Source organism: Oryzias latipes, chromosome 8, assembly GCF_053564925.1.
Source record: "Oryzias latipes strain Hd-rR chromosome 8, Olatipes_Hd-rR_3.1".
In the NCBI taxonomy this organism is placed as follows: domain Eukaryota; kingdom Metazoa; phylum Chordata; class Actinopteri; order Beloniformes; family Adrianichthyidae; genus Oryzias; species Oryzias latipes.
Window position 1 is genome coordinate 11,575,993 of NC_136244.1, and position 25,476 is coordinate 11,601,468.

Sequence of the window (25,476 nt, forward strand, 5' to 3'; positions counted from 1 at the left end):
ATAGAGCTTTTCAAATCCTGATCATAGACTGTAAAAACAAATGGACAAATCGAGGTGTGAAGTCACCCATAGAAAACGCCTTGTCTTGTGAAATAAGGCAAAATCCCTCACCATTGTTTCCTGATACGGGCGCCGCCATGTCGAAACTAGTTGACAGTGATTGGTCCGAGTCACTCTGAGTCATTATATCTATGGCAATGGCGACAGTAGTTGCCATAGATACGATGACTCAGTGCGATTCGGACCAATCACTGTCGACTGGTTTTGACATGGCGGCGCCTGTATCAGGAAACAATGATACTTCCTATTTGGGAACATGAGAAGGGAGGGGCTGAGCTGTCCATGGTCCTTACAGTCAATAATCCTGATTTATGTATTTACCGTATATCCTTAGGCCAACAAAATTTGGAAACTCTGAACAAGCTAATCATTTTTTTTTATGTGACACATGAATTTACCGTATTTTTCGGAGTGTAAGTCACGTGTTTTTGCATAGTTTAGGTGATATCAGTGAAAAAGCAGCACTACACCGGGCTTGACAGATTTGTTCAGAAGCGTTGTACTTTGCACTTTCTCCCAAAAGTGTAAACTATATATAATATTTTCTTCTTTATGCTTTTTTTGGTCTGCCGTGATTTATACTCTAGAGCGACCTATGGTCCGAAAAATACAGTATGTTATTTAGAAGAAATGATGGAGCCAGAAGTGTTTGGTGATGACTAAATAGAGCAATTTTGTTCACAACTGATGCACCGTGTTAAATGTTCTATCCAGAGTCTAAAAAATGTAAGACCTCACCAACAATCTCTTTTTATATAGTCTCTAAAAACTCCACTTGTTATTGATAAAACTGCTTCCATTTTTTTCTCTGAGCTCCTGATTTGCCTGTGCTGAACCAAATATGACAATAATGGACTAATCAAACCCTAAAAAAGCTCAAAAACAACATTTACTTTAACCCCATTAGCTCGCCGACATCCAAACTTTTTGCAAAAAAAGGAGAAAATTCTGTTTCCAGCAAATGCAGCAGTTTTGAACCAGAAAGGATCTCATTCACATTCAGTTTCCTGACGTTTTTGACAATGTACTAATGCTGCAAGAGATGCAGAGCTGTGATACAGTCTGAAGTGAAGTAGTGTGCATGAGAGCGTTGGTATGTAGGTATGTGTGTGTGTGTGTGTGTGTGGGTTGTTAATGCTAACATTTGCACTTTCCCCCGCTCCAGCTCACTCATGTTCATCACCAGCCAGAAGGGAGGCCACACAGAGGAGCATAACCCCGGATTCCCTGCAGCTCATGCTAATCACCTCCCTCAATATGCTCCTCTGACAGACTCAGTGTGAAGCTGCACTTTGATCCACTCCAGTGGGCTTGGACTGAACCGACTTAATAGCTGTCTAATGTTTAAAAAAATAAATAAACCTCTTTAGCTCACTTTCAGAGGTGTAAACTTTGGTGTTAAGGACACATTAGATGAGGATGGCTCCTTAACTAAAGGAGGGAAGTACAATCTGAAGAAGAGGAGATAAGATGCACGCTTAGCAGACCATGCCCCTCCCCCTCGCTAAGTGCTACAGAGAGGCAAGGGTATGTGTGTGCATGTGTAAGAGTAGGAAAATCAAAGCAAGAGGAAGCAGTTCGTACGGTTTAATGATGGCTGCAGATGAAACAGGGCAGCACCGGAAATGGAGCGGACAGCGGAAAAGGTGTAACCCCAGCTGCTAAGATCTGGAATAGTTTCCACACCTTGGAAAAGCGAGTAGGGCGAGAAAGGGAAAACTCAATATGGTCAGATTTGACTTTTTTGGAGTACTTTATATAAACTATTTAAAGACCCACTTCGATCATCTATTGATCTACTATAAAATAGTGTTTTTTTTAATTATGATGTTGTAGTTTTTAGCCAAACTCAAAAAGTTTGTCGTTTTCTAGGACATAGTTTCTGCATAGCGGCAGAAGTTTATCAGAAATGAACTTCTGAGCGAGAAGGAGTCCAAATGAAACGTTGGGGTAAAGCCACCATGCCCACGTTCCCCTCCTCGTTGCTGAGAGCTCTCACACCCCCCTCCACCTAACATTTATGTGCAACAAAAATGGCGACCAATATTAGAGCTATGTCGTCATACAATTTTGACGAGGAAAACAGACATACATGGATCTAGTCATCTACAGGTTGATGCATCAGTATTAAGCGGAGCAGGGAGCGTGTCGTCTGCCTTTTATACACTCTTTTTCAAACTACATTCTTTCATCTCCTCCTGATTCAAGACAATTTTAATTAAAAAATACTCAGAAAGGCAATTTCAAGCTTAATTTTCTAAATATATGTCCTCTATCGCGAAAAAATGGGACAAGAACATGTTAAAAACACCAAAAACATAATTTTCATCAGAATGGGTCTTTAAAGGTAAATCTAATGATGAAAAATCTACTCTCCTCAGTAGGAAAACTCCATTCTTTCTGAATCAATGAGTAGGTAACATCATGTTGTGTGTTGGCCTGGTGGGTAGATTGTCAGCCTGGAGTCGTACAGTTGGGCAAAGGGGGTGTGGTTTTGCCAGGAGCGTCCCCTGACAGGACCATGTGCTTGTCTTCAAATGTGCCGTGCTGTTGAAGTCTGACAGCAGAGTGCAGAATACATTCCTCTGCCACCGCACTGTCAGAGATCCTCATACACAAAATCGCACATTCATACAATCGACTCCTGTTTCCTCAAAGCCAGGATCAGACTGAAGCAAGAACAGCCCTCCATGGCTTTAACCTTGATTGCTAATCTAGGGGAGCAGGGAGTCATAAAAATAGGACAACTATGTAGAAAAATAAAGGAATTTCAGGAGCGGATTCTTTGGCACTTTAGAAAGCACACGAGGAGGTTGACACCGCATGTGAAGAAGGCCCAACTAGAAAGGTAGAGCAAGAGTCATCCACTTATGAGTCTGGCTAGTCCTGGTTGGATTTGAGCCTGAACAGGTCCGTACTCCACCGTCTCTCCATCTACGGTAATCACGCCCTCTGCAGAGATGGGCTCCAGTCGCAGGGCCCTGACCTTCTGGTAGACCAGGTGAGGGCAGCCGCACTCCAAGTGTGCGCCCTTCTCCATAGCGAGGAAGAGGCGTAAGAGAGCTGGCCGGGATATTCCTGCGGTCACGTAGATCAGATGAATCAATCCATCGTTTACCATGGCACTAGGAGCCGCCCACAGGTCCTCAGCAAGGTGTGACTGATAAACAGCCAGCACCAGCACAAAGTCTTGTTCTTTTACAACAGTCCAAGCTTCTGGGACAGGTTGATCAAGGTCAGGAAGGAGGGAGTCCACCAGGGTTTCAGTTCGAGCATTGCTTTGCCCCTCAGATTTGTTTTTACTCGCAGCCTGGTTGGAGGAGTTAGTGATGGTGTTGGAGTTCGAGTTTGTGCATTTCTGACTCTGCTTAGACGAAGTGTTGGGTACGAGTGAACAGGACAGGGAAGAGCAGAACAAGCCCTGCTGAGGTGTGTTTGAGCAATTCACCTTTGTGCTTGCTTTGTCTTTTTTGGGTGCGTCCTTCGCAGGGAGATAGGCCAGCCGGCCCTGGTATACCCTGAGGGCGGCCAGTCGCACCAGGGTGCCCATCAGAAAGCGGATAGCTCCCACGTGACGGTACTTCTCACTCTCGATGTCGACATCCGCCACAAAGCCCCAAGCCAAGGACAGGAAGGAGAAGAGGCGCTGTCTGGAAGTCAAGTGGATCGACACTAGGTCCAGAGAACAAACCAGACCTTTGCACAGCATGAACCCACAGCTCAGGAGCAGCTCCTCATTCCATGCAGGAGGCAACCTATGGGATTATTGAAGAACTGGACAATTAGCAAACATAGCAGATAGGAATATTAGCTGATTATTTGGGTTTTATGTGTTCATTTATTCCTTTGAACAAGTCTAAGATTAGTTTTTAGTGTCAGAATTTTAGGTTAAGGTCACACTTGTGCTCTGAAGTGGGGATTTCATGATGCATTCAGTAACATCACTCACACACTTGCTGGCTGGAGCTAACTGGAGAGTCATTTTTAAGTGCTCACTTAACCCACCATGACAACACCACTCTTAGCTACTACAGTTATACATAATTAACAGTCACATGACTTCAAATGTTTCCTGTAACAGAATTCCAGCTTGTTAGAGTTACACATGCCACATGGTTTAGGTCAGATTTCTGAGAGTAAGAGGGGGGGTTTCAGGCCTGGAGTGATCTGACTGGTTATGGTAATGAACTGAGGAAATTCAGTTAAAGACCTACTCCAGTGAAAATTGTGCGTAAGGTGTTTTTCACACGCTCTTGTGGCATTTATTCTGATAATGGAGGACTATCTTCCGCACTATAAGGTGCACTTAAAAGCCTTAATTTTTTTCAAAAAACAACCACACTGCTTATAATCTGGAATGCCTTATATATAAATTAATTCTGGTTGTATATACTGATCTCAAAGCGATTTTGAGAAAACTCTCAAAATGTCAGTCTGTTTTTTTACAAGTTGCAATTAACATTGTGTGTTAATATTGATGTGCTAATGCAAATTACGTGTAGCAGTGACAGTTTTTTTTTAATGAGATACTAAAATCACTAATGTGATCTTTTTTCTTTTACAAGTTTGGGTCTTATTGTAAATATGCTAACATATCAGTGTTGAACTGTGGTTTTTTATGTGTTACAAACTAAGCTGGGAGTTAATTGAGTCACAGTAATGTTTGTTTTAGTGGTGTGTCTGTTTTTTTTTACATGTTGAGAACAAAGTTGGGAGTTATAGATATTGTAAGTACACTAATTGATAAATTCTGCAGATTCAGTGACCTGCTCTTAAAAAAGATAAAGAAAAATTCTCCTATGAGATAAAAATAACAAAAGGGATTTATTTGGAATTGATTGAATTTTACATAATAAAATGTATCAAAATTTGCATTTTTTGTTTTTTTTCAAAGAAAGGGGGAAAATTGATAGGTTTTTCTTTTTTCGATACCCTTAATAGTATGAATAGTTTTGCATTTGAGCAAATAATGGAAATTTAAAGGGAACTAATTTAAAATGACAATTTCTGGTCTAAACTTAGAAGAAGAAGAAGAAAAAAAATAAAATTTAAAGAAAGATTTCAGACATTCTTTTTGTTGAGAGTAACATTACTTTTAGGTGAAGCAATGCATTTTTCAAGGTGCATTTAATGTGCAGCAAATGAGAAATGGGAGTTAGGGGGAACCTCGTGTGTGAAGCAAATTTAAAGCTTTACTCAGAGCTAGCAAATCAACTTAATGTTAAAATTAAAATCAGTCTATATCTGTCCAAACCACTGACTGTATATGACAACTGGACTGAGTAACCCTCCCCCCTCGTGTTCCAAATAGGATGTACCCTCTGGCTCCAAGAAGCCAAAATCCCAAAGATGAGGGAAAAAAAACAGCTATTATATTATTTGTCAGAGTATAGATTGCGTTATTTTTTGTTTGGCTGAGGGTGCGACTTATATGTGAAAATAAAAAAAAATAGCAACAACTACGAAAGGGTAATGTGGATGTACGTATCAGTATTTGCTACTGACTGCAACGCAGAAGAAACAATCTGCACAATTATTGTTATTTGTTCATTTATTATGATTTTCCTTTCAAGATGAAATGTCCATTCTTGTTCCCGTATTTTGTTAAATAAATATCTCCAGCATTTTTGGCTGCTGCGACTTATGCTGCATTCACATCAAACACAATTTGCGGTCAGGGCTGTATAGCTTTGTTGTTAAGACAATGTACAGACGTGAACAGATGTCCTGTATTTGAGCATCAGGTGTGATGTGTCAGCTTGGTGCCAATTTGGGTGTTGCAGCGGGACTTGGGCATCGGGGCGCATTGGGAGTTCAATAATCGGAACTTTGGCAAAGGCGACGTGCCGCGTCAACCAATCAGGGACTCAGCTTTGGTCTGTGCCGTGTTGATAATGTGATCAGTGAGTGAAGTCCAAAACCAACATGGAGGAGAATCTTATGGTTTTACTCTTGAACTTCATCATTTGTTTCTTTTTACCAGTGAGACAACAATAATAAGATCATCCAATTTTATTTTTATTTTTATTTTTTTCGGCCTCTGACTATTGCAGGACAGCAAGTCGTCAAACTGGGTCACAAAGAGCTGGATACTGCTGAAAGTGGCCGTCATTCAGATGCAGCTCCTACAGCAGGGCTGAAGAGGGTTTTGTATAGAAATGTTGACTTGACCGACTCTAACTAATCACTGCTTACTAATGACGTCTTGCTAAAATGTGGCGAGTGAATTGACTTAATGTGGTTGGAGCTGGAAGTAGACCATCTTCTGTGGGTGATTTCACACTCACTCGGTCCAGTTCTCTTATACAATCAATGCTTCTCACCAACACTAACTGCTATCCTCACTCTGTTGGTAGGGAGGGACTTTCTGATGACCCAAAACAAAATGTAAAATTAGAGCTTTTGTTGGGTCACTGCAGACCTGGAGCTCTAGGCTCAGCATCTGCAGACATACCTGCTATGTTTGGTGTTCTAATAGCCAGCCAGCAGGTGGAGATGAGATCCCAAAAATGTGCTGTCACCACAGCTGCACTGAAGTCGCTCTTAAGTTTCTAAAACCATTACGTCAATCAAAGACTTTCAAATTTAAATGACCTCCTGCTGCACAGTGAAGCAGCCCCCTGCCTTCTTTCCCGCCTCACCCTCCTCAGCAATGATGTTCCCAGTCAGCCTTCAGCATAATTATACAGGAGAGGGATAAATTCTACCTTTTTTTTCCTTTTTTGAAAACTAAAAGTTATTCAACTTTTGCACCCCCAGCCCATGCATTTAAATCACTCATTAACAGGTCTACTCACTGTGAATAGTGGTGGACGGATGCAGCCAGAGCGTTGCCGGAGCCGCCAGGTAGGATGCCCAGAGGGGTCTGGATGGCTTCCTGCCAGTCCTCTCGCTCCATCAGACCATTTATCACCTGAGTGAACAAACACAGAAACAGAGGAAGCTGCAAAAAGTTGCCCAGAGAAAACCATAGCTAAGGGAAAAAGATTTTTGCGCTGACGGCAGATTTTTGAAGCTCCTATGTCATGTTTGAGAGCAAATTAAATTTTCATTTGCCTATTATAGAAGATGCCAGGAATAGTCACAGGGGTGTGGAGGTTGATATAATTTCCACCAGTAATTCCTTTTTAGCTGGATTGTAACAGTTGTAATAGTTTGTGGTTCCTGATAAGATTCAAAGTCGATTTTGGTTCATTTTGACCGATCCGATTCACTGGATCCAGGACATGTTTAGCTAAAAATTCACCCAGTGTGTCTCAGACATAAAGAATCATTTTCAATCGATTTATCAATTAAAGGCTGATTTCCACTAGTACGTCTGCGGTGCGTCTTCGTTGCGTTGACCCAAAAAATAGAATGTTCATTAATCAATTTTTAAATCGCCTCTGTCTTGTCTGTGTCTCACGCCGTCCCTCTGCAACAAAATCCAAGCTTTACACAGCATTTCTTTTTACAGTCCGTAGACGTGTCAGCAAGTCAGAGAAATGGGAAACAGGTCTGGCTTTAAAAAATAAAAATTCTGTTTTACTTTCCAAAATTAAATGTTACAAAATGTTATTTTATAAAGCAATAATGCATGTTAACACCACAAATAACACCGTTGTCCATTTTCGCCATGGACGACAAGTCCAAAGACATAATATAATTTATGACATAAAACATAAGTCTATAAGCCATTGCTTGATTTGGTCCCTTCATATCTCTGTTTGCTTCTACAAAGAACCACCAGTCACTCTGCCTTGAGCTGTAGTAAAGTTTTGCACCTGTATGTTCCCCGTGTTTGACTGAATTTGGGAAACAAGCTTTCAGTTCTTTTGTTGCCTCTGCCTGGATCTCTCTCCAATCTCAACTGAAATGGTGTGAACCTGCTTCACTTAGACTATTCCACTTCTTACTGAGTCACAAAGAAAAAGGGTCCATATTTTAATGCCTGTGTTTCTAACATGGATCGTTCATCGTTCTGTTTTATATTTGTTTTATACTGTAACTTTATCCATGTGACATATGCTATGGACCTCTTGGCCAGGTCACCCTTGAAAAAGATCTCAATGGGTTTTCACCTGGTTAAATAAAGGTAAAAAACAAAGTTTTGGATGAGCAAAGAGAGTGGGACAAACTACTTGACATAGTGGTGGCAGGACAAACCACACCTCCAGTAGGAAGGGGGGATGGACCGGAGATGCAACGTACATGATGTAAATTGTCTGTAAATTGTAAACTGACGGTCGTGAGACTGACCCCCTTTGCAACGCAACGGAGATGCACCGCAGATGCACCGCAGATGCACCAGTGTAAATACGGGGTCAGTTGATTAGTCATAACATCCCTACTGGATTGGGTACCTCATAAAGCAGGCCATCCCCGGACATGATCACCAGTGCGTCCCACTGTGACAGGTCAGCCTTCTTCACCAGCTCTCGCGCGTGGTTTTGGTGCTCTAACAAAGAACAAGAGATGAGAATTAAATGACCATTTATGCAAGTATATAAATGAACAATAAAAGAAAAAGGCGACAAGCGCTCACTTCATCAGCAGCCTCCGGGATGGGATCAAGGGGATTAGGTGGAGGAGAGAATCAATTTTCCTTTATCGGACCAGACATATCACATTTTCTCATCCAGAGGCTACTCAACAGCTCCAAGGCAGATTAGCCGGCATGTAAACAGCCGCGACTGACAAATATCTGCAGAGGGCGGTGTGTGAGTGCTGGATAAAACGCTGGCTGAGGAGCAAGCTGTTTGTTTAGCCTCTTTTTCCTGGCAGCTTCCTTGAGTGGCTCCCTCGGCTGAGGGTCTGTGGGCTCATCCTGCCAGCATTAAAGTCTGCCATCCCAGACTCCCCAGTGTGGGTTTGTGGAAGCAGCTTTAAAAAGGCAGTGAAATGGAGGGAGGCAGATGAGGAGCTGGATTCACAGCAGAAACTGTTTTGCTCATGTGCTGACCTCTCCACTCTGTTTGCTTCAACTCCACCTGTCTCCAGGATGCTCCCGTTGCTGTTTTTTTTTTTTTTTTTTGTGTTTGGTGGTCCGGAAGCAGTGATGCAGTGCTGTGTTGACAGAGAGAGGCAGAGGGAGGAGCTGACTCAGCACCCTGAATTGATGATGTACTTCCCAGACACTTTCTTACTTAATGGGTCAGAGAAAAATCAGTTTAAAAGATGGACGCCACATGCTACTCTGCTAAAAATACTTATATTTAACCCGTTTCTGTTCAAAAATATTTCAAAAGATTTAAAAATTTGAAAGGTTTTCTGCCAATGGGGTAAAAGTAATAGTCTTCCTATATAAAAAAATTCTTGTCAAATTCAAGTTAAACTAAGACTATTTTGCTATTAAATAAACACTTCATGCTTCATAGAGTATGCAAAAGGTACACAAAGAGGTGCTTCTATCTGTACTTCTTTCTCAGGCAAATGCAGTGAGTTTCAATCATCGTAGAGCAGGAGTCTGCAACCTTCAACAATTAAAAAACCATTTGGGTAAATTTATTACTGATCACAACCCTATAGGAGCGACAAACTCTTACTTCTCCCTTTAAAGAAATAAGACACGGATTTTTTTCCCAATTAACTCCAATGGAGTTAATATAAAAGAGCCTACTACATTAAAGAATTGAGAGAAAATGTACATTTTTTGCCCTAAAGATTTGAAACTCTTTGATGAAATCATGGATAACCCCTCCCACCCCCTGCACCAAACTACAGAGGGGCTGACCACCTCCTTCAGCACGACACTGTTCCACCCACAATGCAAGAAGGAGCTACCGCGGGTCATTCCTCCTCATAGCCATGAGACTATACAACACAGTACTGCAGAGACACACTATGTACCCACACAGTGTATTTCATTTGTTGTTGCTATTGTTGTTTCCATCGTTTGGTTTCTACAAAGGTTGTTTGGTGTGTATTTTTTATTTTCATTTTAATATAGCTTAATTTAAACATGTTCTTTTGTTCTTACATACTGTTGCACTGTTGAATGTCACTTTACTACTGCAGACAAAAGAATTTCCCAATTGTAGGATAAATAAAGTCTTATCTCATCTTATCTATCATGTTACGATGCAATCCTAACAAACGGTTCCGTGTGTTGTCTGCTTGTATTGATGGACCGGCTTAAAGACTACATTTTCACAGAAGATAAATGCAACAAAATTATTCTTAGAACATTTATAAAAACTGTATTTTATAAATCCTTCTTAGTAGTGCCTTTGTAACATTACAGAGCTGGCGTTGAGCTGAACCCCCCCCCCCCCCCCCCCCTTCTGCTCCTGAGAGCGTAGCCTCTTTACTATCAATGGCAAGAATCCAAAACATTATCATGTTTTTAGGCTTTTTTTTTTTATTTATTTATTTTTTTAAAAAGGCCACGGCTGCACGGTGGCGCAGTGGTTAGCGCTCTTGCCTCACAGCAAGGAGGCCCCCAGTTCAAGTCCCAGCTGGGGGACCTGAAAAACACATCAACAGGGGACCTTTCTGTGTGGAGTTTGCATGTTCTCCCCGTGCATGTGTGGGTTTTCTCCGGGATCTCTGGCTTCCTAGGTTGATTGGCAACTCTAAATTGTCCATAGGTGTGAGTGTGAGAGTGAATGGATGTGTGATTGAGGATATTCTACCCTGCGACAGACTGGTGACCTGTCCAGGGCATCCCTTGCCTACGCCCAAGTGGCCGGGATAGGCTCCGGCAACCCCGTGACCCCGAAAGGGAATAAACCTTAAAGAAGATGAATGAATGTTTTTAGGCTGTGATTTAATGTAAAAAAAAACGAATCAACTGGAGGCAGAATTAGGAAAAAAAGCACATGCTCCCATTAGGAGAATCTGTTCTTGTTTTCTCAGTACTCAATCGTGACAGAAAATAAAACATTTGTGGGAAAACGGCAAAAGCAAAGATTGATTAGAAATTATGACAGAAGTTCCTTGAAAAAGCTTATTTTTTTCTGTTTTTTTTTTTTACTATGTTGTAACTTCCTCTCTGTTTGCATTTAACTTAATATATATTTTTTTTAATTCCAGCTATAGTTTTGTTTGTACAATAATGGAATAATTTGAACAGTAGATTTTTTTTAAATCTACCAGTCAACTTGGTTGGTGAGTCAAAATTAGACTCTGGCCACTTCAAACTTAGAGCATCAAACCATCCGCAGCAAAATCCGTTTCAAGGCTGTTGCTACCAAAAAGGCTCTGCCGAGTATATTCTAGTATTTCTCTTTATGAGATGCTCAAGCAAGTGGCAGCTGAAAAACATCTGCTGCATTGTTCTGCAAACATTTGTACAGCTTGTATTTAGCTGAACTTTGTGTTAGAGCCAATTTCTGAAGGAGATGTTTAAAGAAAATAGTTTTTGTTAAATATATTCCATCATTTGTAATTTTTGTTAAAGAAAGTAAAACCAGCGAGAAAAAAATCAATTGAAATCAAAAATCTAATTTAGAATTAAAATTTTTTGCATATTTTATTTTTTGCCCAGCTCTATAAGAGTCTAAGAAATGCACGTGTCAAATATGATACAAATAGTCATACAGGGTTAAATAGTTTATAACTTTTGACAGAGATACACATGACTTCCTTTCAAAATAAAAGATACCTTGTGTCACACAAGATCATCTCAATGCAGCAAATATAGCAGTAGGTACAGTAGTGTGATGTGATAAAAAACAAACAACTATACACAATTTACTTTATCATTTTTTATGCATATCAGCCAGAAATGTATAAATCTGACAGACAAAAATTAAATCAGAGCTAACCAAGTGACCCTTTTTTAGACCATAAAAATATGTAAAATCTTTGAATTTGTTCCATATTAGACAGTCCACCTTATAATCCGGTGCACCTTGAGTAATAATCTCTGTTTGTGCTTATTGACATGACATTTTTTCCCCGCAGTTTTAAAAATTCTGTCAAAATGTCTGACTTTGGTAAGCTATGACAGGGCATTGTGATGGATGTTTGGAGTATTATGGATACTGTTGTCAGGAGCCTGGCAGAGTGATATGCACTATGCTTCAACTGTTTGTTTGTGAGCTGAAAAACGTTTGACTTACAGTGGGGCAAAGAAGTATTTAGTCAGCCATCAATTGTGCGAGTTCTCCCACTTAAAAAAATGAGAGCTGTTTAATTTTCATCATAGGTATACCTCAACTATGAGAGACAAAATGAGTAAAGGAAATCCAGAAAATCAAATTGTATGATTGATTAAAAAAAATTGAGTTCATCCATTCATTTTCTAAACCTGTTTAGTCCCTTTCGAGATCACAGAGCTGCCAGAGCCTATCCTGGCCTTTCGTGGGCGAAGGCAGGGGACGTCCTGGACAGGTCGTCAGTCTGTCGCAGGTCCCTTCTTGGTGAATTATGGTAGAAAATAAGTATTTGGTCAATAATAAAAGTTTACTATAATACTTTGTTATAGGGCTGCACGATATGAGGAAAACTCGCGATATGCGATATTGGTAATTAATATTGCGATAACGATATAAATTGCGGTATATAAACAAATAGCAAAAAAAACAAAAACATCATTTCCATTTCACTGCAACAGTTTAAAAATTATACTCCAAATGACCCTTGTCGACGTAGGAGGCAAACATCAAACATAAAAGGGCTCATCTGATTGATCAAAAACGTAAACGGGTCCTTCTGATTGGTTAAATGCTTAAAGGGCTTTATTTCATTTGTTCAATATTTCAAGCTGCCATGAGTTTGTTTTAGCACATTTAAGGTAATCATTTATTGCGATTTTTGCCGTCTTTTGCGGTATGCATATTGTACAGCTTGATTTCGCGATAACGATAAATTTGCGGTATATTGTGCAGGCCTACTTTGTTATTTGTTGGCAATGACACGTTCAAACGTTTTCGGTAAATCTTCACAAACTGTTGGTATTTTTAAATGACTACTACTACTACTAAAGTTTTGGGACTGTCGCTGGGCAACATGGACTTTCAATTCCCTCTTGTTTCTCTTTCGGCTTTTCCCATCAGGGGTCGCCACGGCAAATGAGTCGCATGGTAAACTTGGCAATGTTTTACGCCGGATGCCCTTCCTGACGCAACCCTCTCAAAGCAACAAGGCTTGGGACCGGCACAGAAGTAGAGAAGGGAACAGGGAGCAGCCTGGAGTCAATCCCTGGTTTCACGGACGGAAGGCACCGCAAACCAGCACGAGCTAAACCGGCTCCGGACTTTCAATTCCCTCTAAAGATTTTATATGGGGTTGAGATCTGGAGACTGGATAAGCTACTCCAGGACCTTGAAATGCTTCTTACGTTCTTGTGATCATTTTGATGGAGGGAGATTATCAGTGGTCTTGTATGTCTTCCATTTTCTAATAATTGCTCCCACCGTTGATTTTTTCACACAAATCTGTGTACCGATTGCAGATTCAGTCTTCCCAGCCTGGTCGTTGGTCTTGACCATAGTGGAGTGTGGAGTGTGACTGTTTGTGTTTGTGGACAGGTGTCTTTTATATAGATAAGGAGTTCAAACAGGTGCCATTAATACAGGAAATGAGTGGAGGACATGGGATCCTCTTAAAGTAGAAGTTACAGGTCTGCTAGAGCCAGAAATCATACTTGTATGTAAGTGACCAAATACTTATTTTCCACCATCATTTGTAAATAAATTCATTAAAAATCAGATGTTTACACCTACGATAAAAATTTACAGGCCTCTCTCATCTTTTTAAGTGGGAAAACTTGCACAATTGGTGGCTGACTACTCTTTTGCCCCACTTTATCTGACTGTTTTACTTGAAGTGCCATATTTTCCAAAAAATACAGAAAAAACATTGTAATATTCTTCAACCAGAGAGTCACAAAGAAGGGGTAGACCCCTGTCCTAGAGCTTTAAGTGTGTGAATAAACTGACTCATATTTACCTCTCACTGGTTGCTGTCTCTGACCTCTCTAGGCCCATGGTGACCAATGTGTTTCATCTCTATATCGGTTCAGCCACATTCCTCTTTGTCAAAATCGGTAATTGCCCAGCTGCTCACCTTCCCTTAAGTCCCAAGAGTCTGTATAAAGTAGCCCACACGCTGTCTCAAAGAGGCACTATTGCTCTGCCCTGGCAACTGTAATCCATCTCACTTTTAGCTGCAGCACACACTCAGACTGCCAACTCTCAGCTAGAAGTGGGTTCGCTCAATTCAGTCCAACTAAGCTGATTTGTGACGCACAATACAAAGCAACGGTCAGTTTGGGGCCAATACAGATCGAGTATAAAAGAATCATGATTTACGTGTAGCAAAAGTTTGTATAAAGAAAAGAAATGCTTTCAGATACAATCCAATTATTTAAAACCAGAAATAACAATAATAAATAATAATCAATTGTATTTGTTTCCCAACTTTTTTAGAACCCAAGGCTATACATACGATAAAAAAACAAAACTCAATCAAGTACTGTGGTGGACATGTTTGGGTGATCACATTCTGCTGTTGGAGAACAGATGAGTCTTTATTGCCCTGATCCACCAATTTTAATTGCTCCCCTTTACTACACACACACAGAGCGGGAAAGGGATGGTCATGTTGTTCTCAGTCTCCCGCCCCTCAGACTGTGTGGGGCAGGTCGGCAGCTACTGCCAGGGCATCGGTGGCGTCCGGGGGTTCCTGCGCCCCTGACCTTGCACTCTTTTCCATGCGGTGAGGGAGTCTTCAACATCACAACATCTGAGCTGGGGGGGCTGTACCCCACGAGAAGCAGGTAGGGCCCCTTACCTGGGCACACTGGGGCACCCCAATTTTATCTATTGTTGCACACAGCAACTGGAGCCTGATCCTCCGGCTCACCGTCCCCTTGGTGTCCCCCTCCCCCGTCAGGCGGACGGTCTCTGCTGCTCACCTGTTTATTCCCTGTTATACAAATCTAGGCTTCTCCAAAAATGTTGGCTATGCAAATCTTGTATGTACCTGTCTGTGTGCATGAGTTAATTTCAGTTGGTGCGCCCTATGTGATACATCTTCTATGTATGAATATACTTCAAACCTGTAAATAGTTGTGTGCATTCCATTTACTAGTGTGTGTAAGTGTGTGTGTATGTGAGAACTGTTTCTCTTACTCTGTTTCTCCATACTAGTTTCTATAGATATGTATTCCATGACATCATCAATACAGCCAGACATTGTCTCCACAACCTTGTGTTTAATACTGCTGTGTATGTAAAGAGCTGCCTCCCCGCCTTTTTCCTGTTCACATAGTGAAAAGCATAGTTCTCAAGCTGGAACTGTTAGGCCTTTTCTGGTTTTAGCCAGGTTTCTGATATTGCAATTATTTTGAAAGCTTTGTTGAATTGGTGCAAGTATTCTTTAATAACTTAGCGATATGCATATAAGCTTCTGCTGTTACAATGTATGAATGGGAGTTTGTGTATTTCTGTTGTATTCGTCCTCTGTATAATAACTACAGTAGTTCTTCACAACTTCACAACTGACATCAAGTCTGTCATAGAGCTGTGAAAGAAAAAGCCTGGAGTAAGATCTGTGAAATTTGCAACATGCGGTAGTTAACAAAAGAAAAAGAAAAAAAAAAACCCCAGTGTGAACACCATGGGTCCAAGAACACGCGTGTAGCACATTCTTGAGTAAAAGGGCTGTGTGAATGCAACATTAGGCTCACATCCTCAACATGCATGGTGGCAGACAACAGAGAAGCAGAGGAACCTCCTGCCAAGAGACCTCCTGCAGAACCAAAATCAGAAACAGGAACTGCCTGTCTTTGCTAGTTAGGGCATAGTGATGAAAAAGAGGAGACAGAAAGAAACCCATTCAAGTCTTGATATCTGCATAATATAAATGAATTGAAGCAATATCAAATACAATTTTTTTTTTCATTTGGTGCTGTTGCTGCTTCTTTGCACTCAGACAGAGCTCACAGATTAATGCAGCCTCCCATCATAACAACCAACACTATTTAAGGTCACAAAAAGCCACAAGCATCTCATCCCAAATGTGGAGCAGCTTGCATGTCTGAAATGAGAATTTAATGAGCAGCAGCGTACATGTGCTCAGCCGCATGCGAGTGCCGGTGCTGTGCGTGCACACGTGTGCTGTGAACATGTGGCTCGTGAATATTACAAAAAAAAAAAAAACACACAATGCATAATTCCTGTAGAGATTAAAAGTTTGTGCAGCTCATGTGCAGCAAAATAACCCAGTTTTACGGCGGATGTCCATCGTGAAATGGTCTGAGGTTTTAATCCCCTGCTTCACATGAAGTTGACCCTCGGAGGAGGCGTGCCAGATGAATGCAAGTAGAAAAGACATTTCTGACTGACCTGTGATGACAAGTGTGTAGGGAACAGATGCCTCTGTGAGCATGCCCTGTACGTGACCAGTGAAGAGCTGCAGCGCCTGTCCCCGCCCGCTGTGGGGGTTCACCAGGATCATGGTTCTGCAAGGCCTTTGCAGCTCCGTGTAGACCACACCTGAGACACACAAAGACCGGTTGAATAGAGAGAATCCGGGATGGCACAGGAACATCAGAGGACTATTTAAAAACATGTATAAGCCCTTTTCCTTTGGGGGTTTCTGTGTGGCACTGAAGTGCAGCATCAAAAACACAAACAAGAAACAAGAAAAACAACCAAAATTCAAGAATATTCAAGCTGACAAGAGTTTTTTGTAACGCCACTGATCATTTATGTTGAAATATTGCCAAGAATAATGGAAAATGTTCACATCTTGTTAAGAGAAAAGCACTAGAGTTGTTTTTGTCATTATAGATAAAACAGTTTGATGGAATCCCTTAGCAAAAAGTAGTCTAGTATTCAGTTATTTTACTTTCTATACTACTCATACATGATCTATAGTAGGGCTGCACGATATGAGGAAAACTCGCGATATGCCATATTGGTAATTAATGTTGCGATAACGATATAAATTGCGGTATATAAACAAATAGCAAAAAAAACAAAAACATCATTTCCATTTCACTGCAACAGTTTAAAAATTGTACTCCAACTGACCCTTGTCGATGTAGGAGGCAAACATCAAACATAAAAGGGCTCATCTGATTGATCAAAAACGTAAACGGGTCCTTCTGATTGGTTAAATGCATCTTCTTTCTCTTTCGGCTTTTCCCATCAGGGGTCGCCACAGCGAATCATCCTTTTCCACCTCACTCTATCATGAACATCTTCTACCCTAACGTTAGCCAACTTCATGTCCTCTGTTAAGACATCCATGTATCTCCTCTTTGGCCGTCCTCTTGCCCTCCTGCCAGGCAGCTCCATCTCCAACATCCTTCTACCAATATATCCACTATCCCTCCTCTGAACATGTCCAAACCATCTCAGTCTGGCTTCTCTGACTTTGTCGCTAACACAGGCAACATGAGCCGTCCCTCTGATGTACTCGTTCCTTATCCTGTCTAACCTGGTCACTCCTAAGGAGAACCTCAACATCTTCATCTCCGCTACCTCCATCTCAGCCTCTTGTCTCTGTCTCACTCCTACCGTCTCTAACCCATAGAGCAGAGCTGGTCTCACCACTGTCTTGTACACCTTTCCTTTGAGTCTTGCTGGCACTCTTCTGTCACACAACACTCCTGACACTTTCCTCCAACCGCTCCAACCTGCCTGCACTCGCCTCTTCACCTCTTTTCCACAATCCCCATCACACTGAACTGTTGACCCCAAGTACTTAAACTCCTGCACCTTCTTCACCTCAGTCCCCTGTAACCTAACGCTTCTACCTTGATCCCTCTCGTTCAGACACATGTATTCTGTCTTACTACGACTGACCTTCATGCCTCTTCTTTCCAGAGCAAACCTCCACCTCTCTAGCTGTTCCTCCACCTGCTCTCTACTCTCACTGCAAATTACAATGTCATCCGCAAACATCATTGTCCAGGGAGATTCCTGTCTTACCTCGTCTGTCAGCCTGTCCATCATCATAGCAAACAAAAAAGGACTCAAAGCTGATCCTTGGTGTAGTCCCACCTCCACCTTGAACTCCTCTGTCTGACCTACAGCACATCTCACCACCGTCATACTTCTCTCATACATGTCCTGAACTACTCTGACATACTTCTCTGCCACTCCAGACGACCTCATACAGTACCACAGCTCCTCCCTTGGCACCCTGTCATACGCCTTCTCTAAATCTACGAACACACAATGCAGCTCCTTCTGACCTTCTCTGTACTTTTCCATCAACATTCTCAAAGCAAAAATGGCATCAGTGGTGCTCTTACGGGGCATGAAACCATACTGCTGCTCACAAATCTCCACCTTCTTCCTAAGCCTGGCTTCCACTACTCTTTCCCACAGCTTCATTGTGTGGCTCATCAACTTTATTCCTCTATAGTTGCTGCAGTTCTGCGTGTCACCCTTGTTCTTAAAGATCGGGACCAGAACGCTTCTCCTCCATTCCTCAGGCATCTTCTCACTCTCTAAAATCCTATTGAACAACCTTGTTAGAAATTCCACTGCTGTCTCTCCTAGGCACTTCCATACCTCCACAGGTACGTCATCAGGACCAACGGCCTTTCCGCTCTTCATCCTTTTCAGAGCCTTCCTAACCTCATCCTTTCCAATCTCTGCTACTTCCTGCTCCACAACAACCACATCTTCCTCCCTTCTTTCCCTGTCATTTTCCTCGTTCATCAGCTCCTCAAAATACTCCTTCCATCTTTTCTGTACACTCTCCTGGGTTGTTAGCACCTTTCCATCTCTGTCCTTAATCACCCTTATCTGTTGCACGTCCTTCCCATCTCTGTCTCTCTGTCTGGCTAGCCTGTACAAGTCCTTCTCTCCTTCCTTTGTGTCTAACCTGTCATATAGCTCATCGTAAGCTTTCTGTTTAGCCTTTGCCACCTCTCTCTTCACTCTACGCTGCGCTTCCTTGTACTCCTGTCAACCTTCCTCAGTCCTTTCTACATCCCACTTCCTTTTAGCCAACCTCTTCCTCTGGACGCATTCCTGTACTTCCTCATTCCACCACCAAGTCTCTTTACCGTCTTTCCTCTTTCCAGATGACACACCTAGCACCTTCCTACCTGTTTCCCTGATAATCTCTGCTGTGGTTTCCCAGTCCTCTGGAAGCTCATCCTGACCACCCAGGACCTGCCTCAACTTCTGCCTAAATTCCTCACAAGTTTCTTCATTCTGTAGCTTCCACCACTAGGTCTTCTTTTCTGTTTTCCCTCTCTTCTTCTTCCTGACCTCCAGAGTCATCTTACACACCACCATGCGGTGCTGTCTGGCTACACTCTCTCCTACCACCACTTTGCAGTCATTAACCTCTCTCAAATGACCTCGTCTGCATAGGATGTAGTCCACCTGAGTACTCCTACCTCCACTTCTGTATGTCACTCTATGTTCCTCTCTCTTCTGGAAGTAAGTGTTGACTACAGCCATTTCCATCCTCTTCGCAAAGTCCACCACCATCTGTCCCTCCAGATTCCTTTCCTTCACACCAAACCTGCCCATCACCTCCTCATCACCTCTATTGCCCTCACCAACATGCCCATTAAAGTCTGCTCCAATAACAACTCTCTCTCCTCTGGGGATACTCTCTATGACCTCATCTAACTCACTCCAGAATCTCTCCTTCACTTCTAACTCACAGCCAACCTGTGGCGCATACCCACTGACTACATTCACCATCACCCCTTCAATTTCTAACTTTAGGCTCATCATCCTGTCTGAGACTCTTTTCACCTCTAGAACACTATTTACAAACTCCCCCTTCAGAATCACTCCTACCCCGTTTCTCTTCCTATCAACACCATGATAGAACAGTTTGTATCCTCCTCCAATACTACGTGCCTTGCTGCCCTTCCACCTTGTCTCCTGCACACACAGTACATCTACCTTCCTTCTCTCCATCATGTCTGCCAGCTCTCTGCCTTTCCCTGTCATTGTGCCAACGTTAAGAGTCCCTATTCTCAAACCTATGTTCCTGCCTTTTCCCTTCTCTCTCTGGCCACGGACCCTTCTGCCTCCCCTCTTTCTTCCACCAACAGTAGTCAAATTTCCACCGACACCCTGTAGGTTAACAGCATCGGTGGCGGTCGTTGTTAACCCGGGCCTCGACCGATCCGGTATGTCTAAATCTTTCTCGTGGATGATTCGCATGGTTATTTTGGCCATTTTTACGCCGGATGCCCTTCCTGACGCAACCCTCTCTATTTATCCGGGCTTGGGACCGGCACAGAAGTTACTGGCTTGCAACCCCTGTGGCTAGATTTGATTGGTTAAATGCATAAAGGGATTTATTTCATTTGTTCAATATTTCAAGCTGCCATGAGTTTGTTTTAGCACATTTAAGGTAATCATTTATTGCGATTTTTGCCGTCTTTTGCGATATGCATATTGCACAGCTTAATGTCGCGAGAACGATAAATTTGCGGTATATTGTGCAGGCCTAATCTATAGTATACTTGCAATACTTCTACTCAAGTATACTTGATAAAATAAACTTCAAGTGTTCTACTTTTTGCTAAGGAATGAAAAACATTCTATGATGTGGGTTCAGTTTTAGAGACAGCTTACCAGCTTAGCACATCTGTTCAATTTTAGCTAAACATGTAAAAATATGATCACTTAAAAGTTCTGAAATATATTTTCTAGCCTTTTAAGCCCTGATAATTGTGCCTTGGTTTAAAGTCCCACTCCGATCATCTTTTGATCTATTCTAATAGCATTCCATGTGGTCTTTTAATTAGGAGTACGCTGTTTTTAGGCATTATCTAAAAAACCAGAGTGGTAATGATTCATTAAAACACTGTTTTTCAACCAGTATGCCATGAGAGATGGTCAGGTAAGCAGCACGTTATCCCTCATTTTCACTGATCTGATGATTTATGGTCATTAGAATATCAGCATCATCAAAATAGGCGCAGATTTCACACGGAGTAATTTGCCAACAGCTTTGTGGAGCTCTTCAGTATAAATACAGTGTTCTCCACATATTCGCGTTTCACTTTTCCCGGTTTTTATGTATTCGCAGATTTTTTTTCCAGTCATGTGGCTCTTCTGGTTCATCGCAAAAACTCAGCTCAAGAGGCTTGTATGACACTTTTTCTATCTGAAGGCTGTGCTGCGGGGGAGGAGGGGAGCAGAGATGAAGAGCTGCTAAAGAATATCCATCCATCCATCTTCCTCCGCTTATCCGGGACCAGGTCGCAGGGGCAGCAGTCTAAGCAGAGATGCCCAGACTTCCCTAAAGAATATTTACCAGCTATTTCCACCAGCACCTGAATCACTATAACAAAAGTTTGTGCCCCCTGCATGGTGAAATGACATCAGCTGACTCAGAGGCAGTCGGAAAAAATCCTGATACGCTGAAAAATATAATCGTGCAGAATAATTATCATCCGGAGCAGGTGTTTAAAAAGAATGAAACCCTCTCACACTAAGCTGATGAAGGAGGAAGCACAGGCTTCTAGTTTAAAGGCAAAGAAAGACAGAATGACACTCCCAATGTCTGTTATAAAGTATGCTACGGTACAGTCAGCTGCTCTGAAAAAAACAAAAACAAAACAAAAAAGTTTATGTTTAGCAATATTCCAACATTCTTTAATAAATACTTTACAAAGCATCAGAAATGTTTCCAATGGGTTTTTGATGAGTAAGGAGGAGGAGTTCGGGGTGGTTCTCCATATTCGCGTATATTTGCAGGTGTCTCTGGTCCCTAACCCCAGCGAATACGGGGAAACAAATAATCTTAAAACAAAGGAGCCGGACAGGAGTTTGAAAAACAAATCATGTTCAATGCGATTGGATAATTGATTTAAATGAAGCGTGTGGAGAGGGGAGAGCATTCCGCCGCACACATCTATTCAGGCTAGTGATACAGTTTGTGAGATTCCAGTGTTTGGTCCAGGACAGCTTTATAAAAAAAAAACCTGGTTTATAATAACGTCTGTTTGACGGGCAAATTCTATTTCAGACACTTTTGAGAAACTTGAAGTAAAGTTTAAATATAACTAATAGCAAAATGAAAGAGCCAGCATTAAGGTGAAGTGGCCAACAAACACATTTAACAAAAATGAAACAATTTGATCACCCAAAAAAAATTAAATATTTTTGTTAAAGATACATTTTTGATTTAGACAAAAGTAAAATTAACAAAACGTCAGCATGTTCACATTTTGTTTAGTTACAACTGAACTTATAAACATGACTATAATGTTGGTCTTTTTTGACTGATATTCATCAAACATGCTGTGATTATATATTTGTTCAAAAAAAATATTTCAAAATAAATAAGTTTGGAAAGTATTTCATTTTATGTGGTTTTTGTGAGGTTTACATGAAATTGCATTTTGATAAACTGGAGGGAAAAAACTACATGGGCAATTTTTTAACTAATTTTGTTGAAAGTTGTTATTGAAAACTTGCTGCAACTTCTATTTTTTCTTCCTCAATTATTACGAAAAATCCACGTGAGATCTTGGAAAGACCGTAGATCAATACAGACTATCGAGTTTCTCTTTTTTTCCATTTTTGTTTGCTAGTGTGCCACAGGATTTCTGTCAGAGAAATTGTACCTTGTCCCAAAAAAGGTTGAAAAACAATGCATTAGATATTCACCTCTGGGTTGTGGGCGGCACATTTGGCGCAGAGTAAGCCTACCCCCATTTCCCATCATCCTTTTATTTACACTTTCTCCCGTTAGCTTACAGCTCCTCACAACCCCAACCTGCTTCAGAATGCGGCACAGCAGGGAGCTTGTGACTTTCTGTTGTAAGTACTATGTCACACCTACAAGATTTTTCCAAGGCGTTTTTGTTTCGTCTGCTACTAACTCACACTAATTTAAATAAAGAAATACTCAAAAATGCAATTTTGAGCTCAAAGGGCTTATATCATGCATTTCTTCAGCCTTCCAGAGTAAACTATATCTATATATGATAATATATTACCTTTAGCATGGTAAATATTTTTTTTATGAAATATGAGTTATTTTGCAGTTCATATTGTTTCCTACCTGGCCCATGAAAACAAAAACATTTGAAATTTTGCAAAGATGGATGTCCATGTTGTGCATATAAAATAAAAGCATTTTGACGATCACCGCTAGCTCAGCAGAAAAAGTGGGTGTGTGCGTTAGCCTGGGGGCGGTGCTGGCAGCTCAGAGTCTTCCTGGAAGGGGCTGTTCTCACTTATCTACATCACAATGTGAGAACCTGCGCGCTTTTATGGATTGGGAAGGTCTGGTGCTTAGAACGCAGGTTTTTAAAGGAATACTCAGAAATGAGTGAATGGAGCAACATGCTGCTTTGGAGTTGTTTTTTTTTGTGAGGAATGACCATTATAATACACTTAAAAGCTCAAAACTTCTTTATATATGTTTTCCATCATGAGAAAAATGCTACAAGAACATATTATAAACACCAAAAACACAATTTTCATCAGAGTGAGTCTTTATGTCGCTAGCTAGCGAAACAGCTTAATAACTGCTGGTTAGCAGGCTGAACTGCTTAATGTTAGGATTTTTATCTTGTCTTAGGTTACAGGTAAGTAGGGCTGCACGATATGAGGAAAACTTGCGATATGCGATATAAGTGATCAATATGGCGATAACGATATAATTTGCGGTATATAAACAAATAGAAAAATAACCAAAAACATAATTCCCATTTCCTTGCAACAGTTTAAAAATTATACTCCAAATGACCCTCATCGACATAGGTGACAATCGTCTAACATAATAGGCCTTCATCTGATTTGTAAACAATGGGTAGGCAACCATCTGATTGGTCAAAGCATAAAGGGATTTATTTGATGCGTTAAATGCTTCAAACTGCCATAAGATTGTTTTAACACATTTTGGGTTTACGATTTATTGCGATATTCACCGTCTTTCGCGATATGCATATTGCAGAGCTGGGTACTGCGATAACGATAAATTTGCGGTATATTGTGCAGGCCTACAGGTAAGTGATCAATATTTTAAAAACTTTTATTGTAGGTTGTTCTCTTCCCTTAGACACAGCTTTTTTGAATAAAATCACTCCAACATGCTTCATTATTACTTTTGAAAGATAGGCTCTCATGGTTACGAGCTTCTATCTGTTCTATTTTTAATACAATGAGCACATTATATTCATTCATTGTTTTCAAGATTCATAACCCCCCTGTTGTAACAGTTAAAAATGTCCAACACAAGAGGCCTACAGCTTTTATCTGAATGTTCAGGTCAGGACAAGTAAATAGATAAATACAGAAGAATGAAATGTATTTTTACCAAAAAAAAAACTGAGAACATAAAATCACTGTCTTATCTCTTAATGTCAGACCTAAACCTGTAAATGTCTTTGACTAAAAAAATTAATATTTTTTAGGGTAAATCTGGGTACTAATTTTCTTAAAGGAAGATAATAAAATCATAGACAACAGTTCTAAATGAAGGGAGTTGCTGTTTCCTTGTACATTTGAAAAAAAGGCGAGGTTTGACTTTGCAGCAAATGCCCTTGACCATAGCAGCAGACAAAGACTCACCAGAGACTGTATCAAGTGAGCCAGAAACGACAAAATATATCTAGGGCCTGGGGAGCAAAAAAAACAAAACTAAAACCCAGCAGTATCTGCTTCCACCATTGAATGGTGACTAAAAATGATGCAGACTTTGGAGTCAAACAGACACATCACTGAAATCCTTAAATGTAATCATACTTATCAAGTCGTTTGAGCTACAAATGCATTTTTTATTACAACGAATGCGAAACTGTGTCTCGCTGACACCTCTCTGATCTTAGTTTTCCCCTTGCCGTTTCTCAGTTTCGGTCTCTCCTCCTGTAATAAGCAGAGGCTGGCGTCTACTTCATTAAGCTTGCGATGACAGAACGCAGCGGGGTTACAAAAATATCTGAGGGAAAGAAAGACGCACCAGGAAGTCTAAGGTGAGAGTGCAAAAACACACAGCCATGTGTCAGAACTCTGCCTCCATTCACGCAAACACAGGGTTACTATTGTTTCCTACGACGTCCTAGCACAATGTGCCTTTTTAGACACATACACTTTAAGAATGGAGTGGAAACAAGGATTTAACAGAGAAGGTTTTGCACTGAAGTGTACAAAGCTAAAAATCACTTTGAAGGCTATCCAAGGGAGGGCACTACCTTAGAGCAGGTTGAATTTATGTGGCTGGTAAGGCAGGGAGCTTTGAGCATCCAAACGAAAGACATGAGATAAATTCATCCTGGCCCACATTTAGGCAGTCATAAGCGATAAGCTGTGACAACTTTTGGTGAGGCTCGAATACTGGCTGGTTCTCCCAGTGCACGTGTGGGTTTCCTCTCCTTTGTCCCACAGCTAAAAAATATGATTCATAGATTAATTGATGATTCTACATTCTCCCTTAGGTATGAGGGTGTGTGGCCCTAAAACGGACTTGCTAACCTACCAGGGTGTTGCTGGGCAGGCTCTAGCAACCCCGTGACCCTGAAAAAGGAGGTCTGGAAAATGG

General features: G+C 41.2%; 1 protein-coding gene across 1 annotated transcript in view; it reads right to left on the minus strand.

Moving 5' to 3' along the window:
* Positions 1–1,632: 1,632 nt before the first annotated feature.
* The window catches only part of LOC101160322 (sphingosine kinase 1-like), a 34,381-nt gene continuing 10,537 nt past the window's right edge, over positions 1,633–25,476 (minus strand). The window contains exons 2-5 of the mRNA XM_004071742.5: positions 16,335–16,484; positions 8,403–8,497; positions 6,858–6,973; positions 1,633–3,815 (exon numbers count right to left, since the gene is read on the minus strand). Coding sequence (XP_004071790.3) covers positions 2,921–3,815; positions 6,858–6,973; positions 8,403–8,497; positions 16,335–16,484 — 1,256 coding nt within the window. The 3' untranslated portion in view covers positions 1,633–2,920. The remainder of the gene's footprint in view (positions 3,816–6,857; positions 6,974–8,402; positions 8,498–16,334; positions 16,485–25,476) is intronic.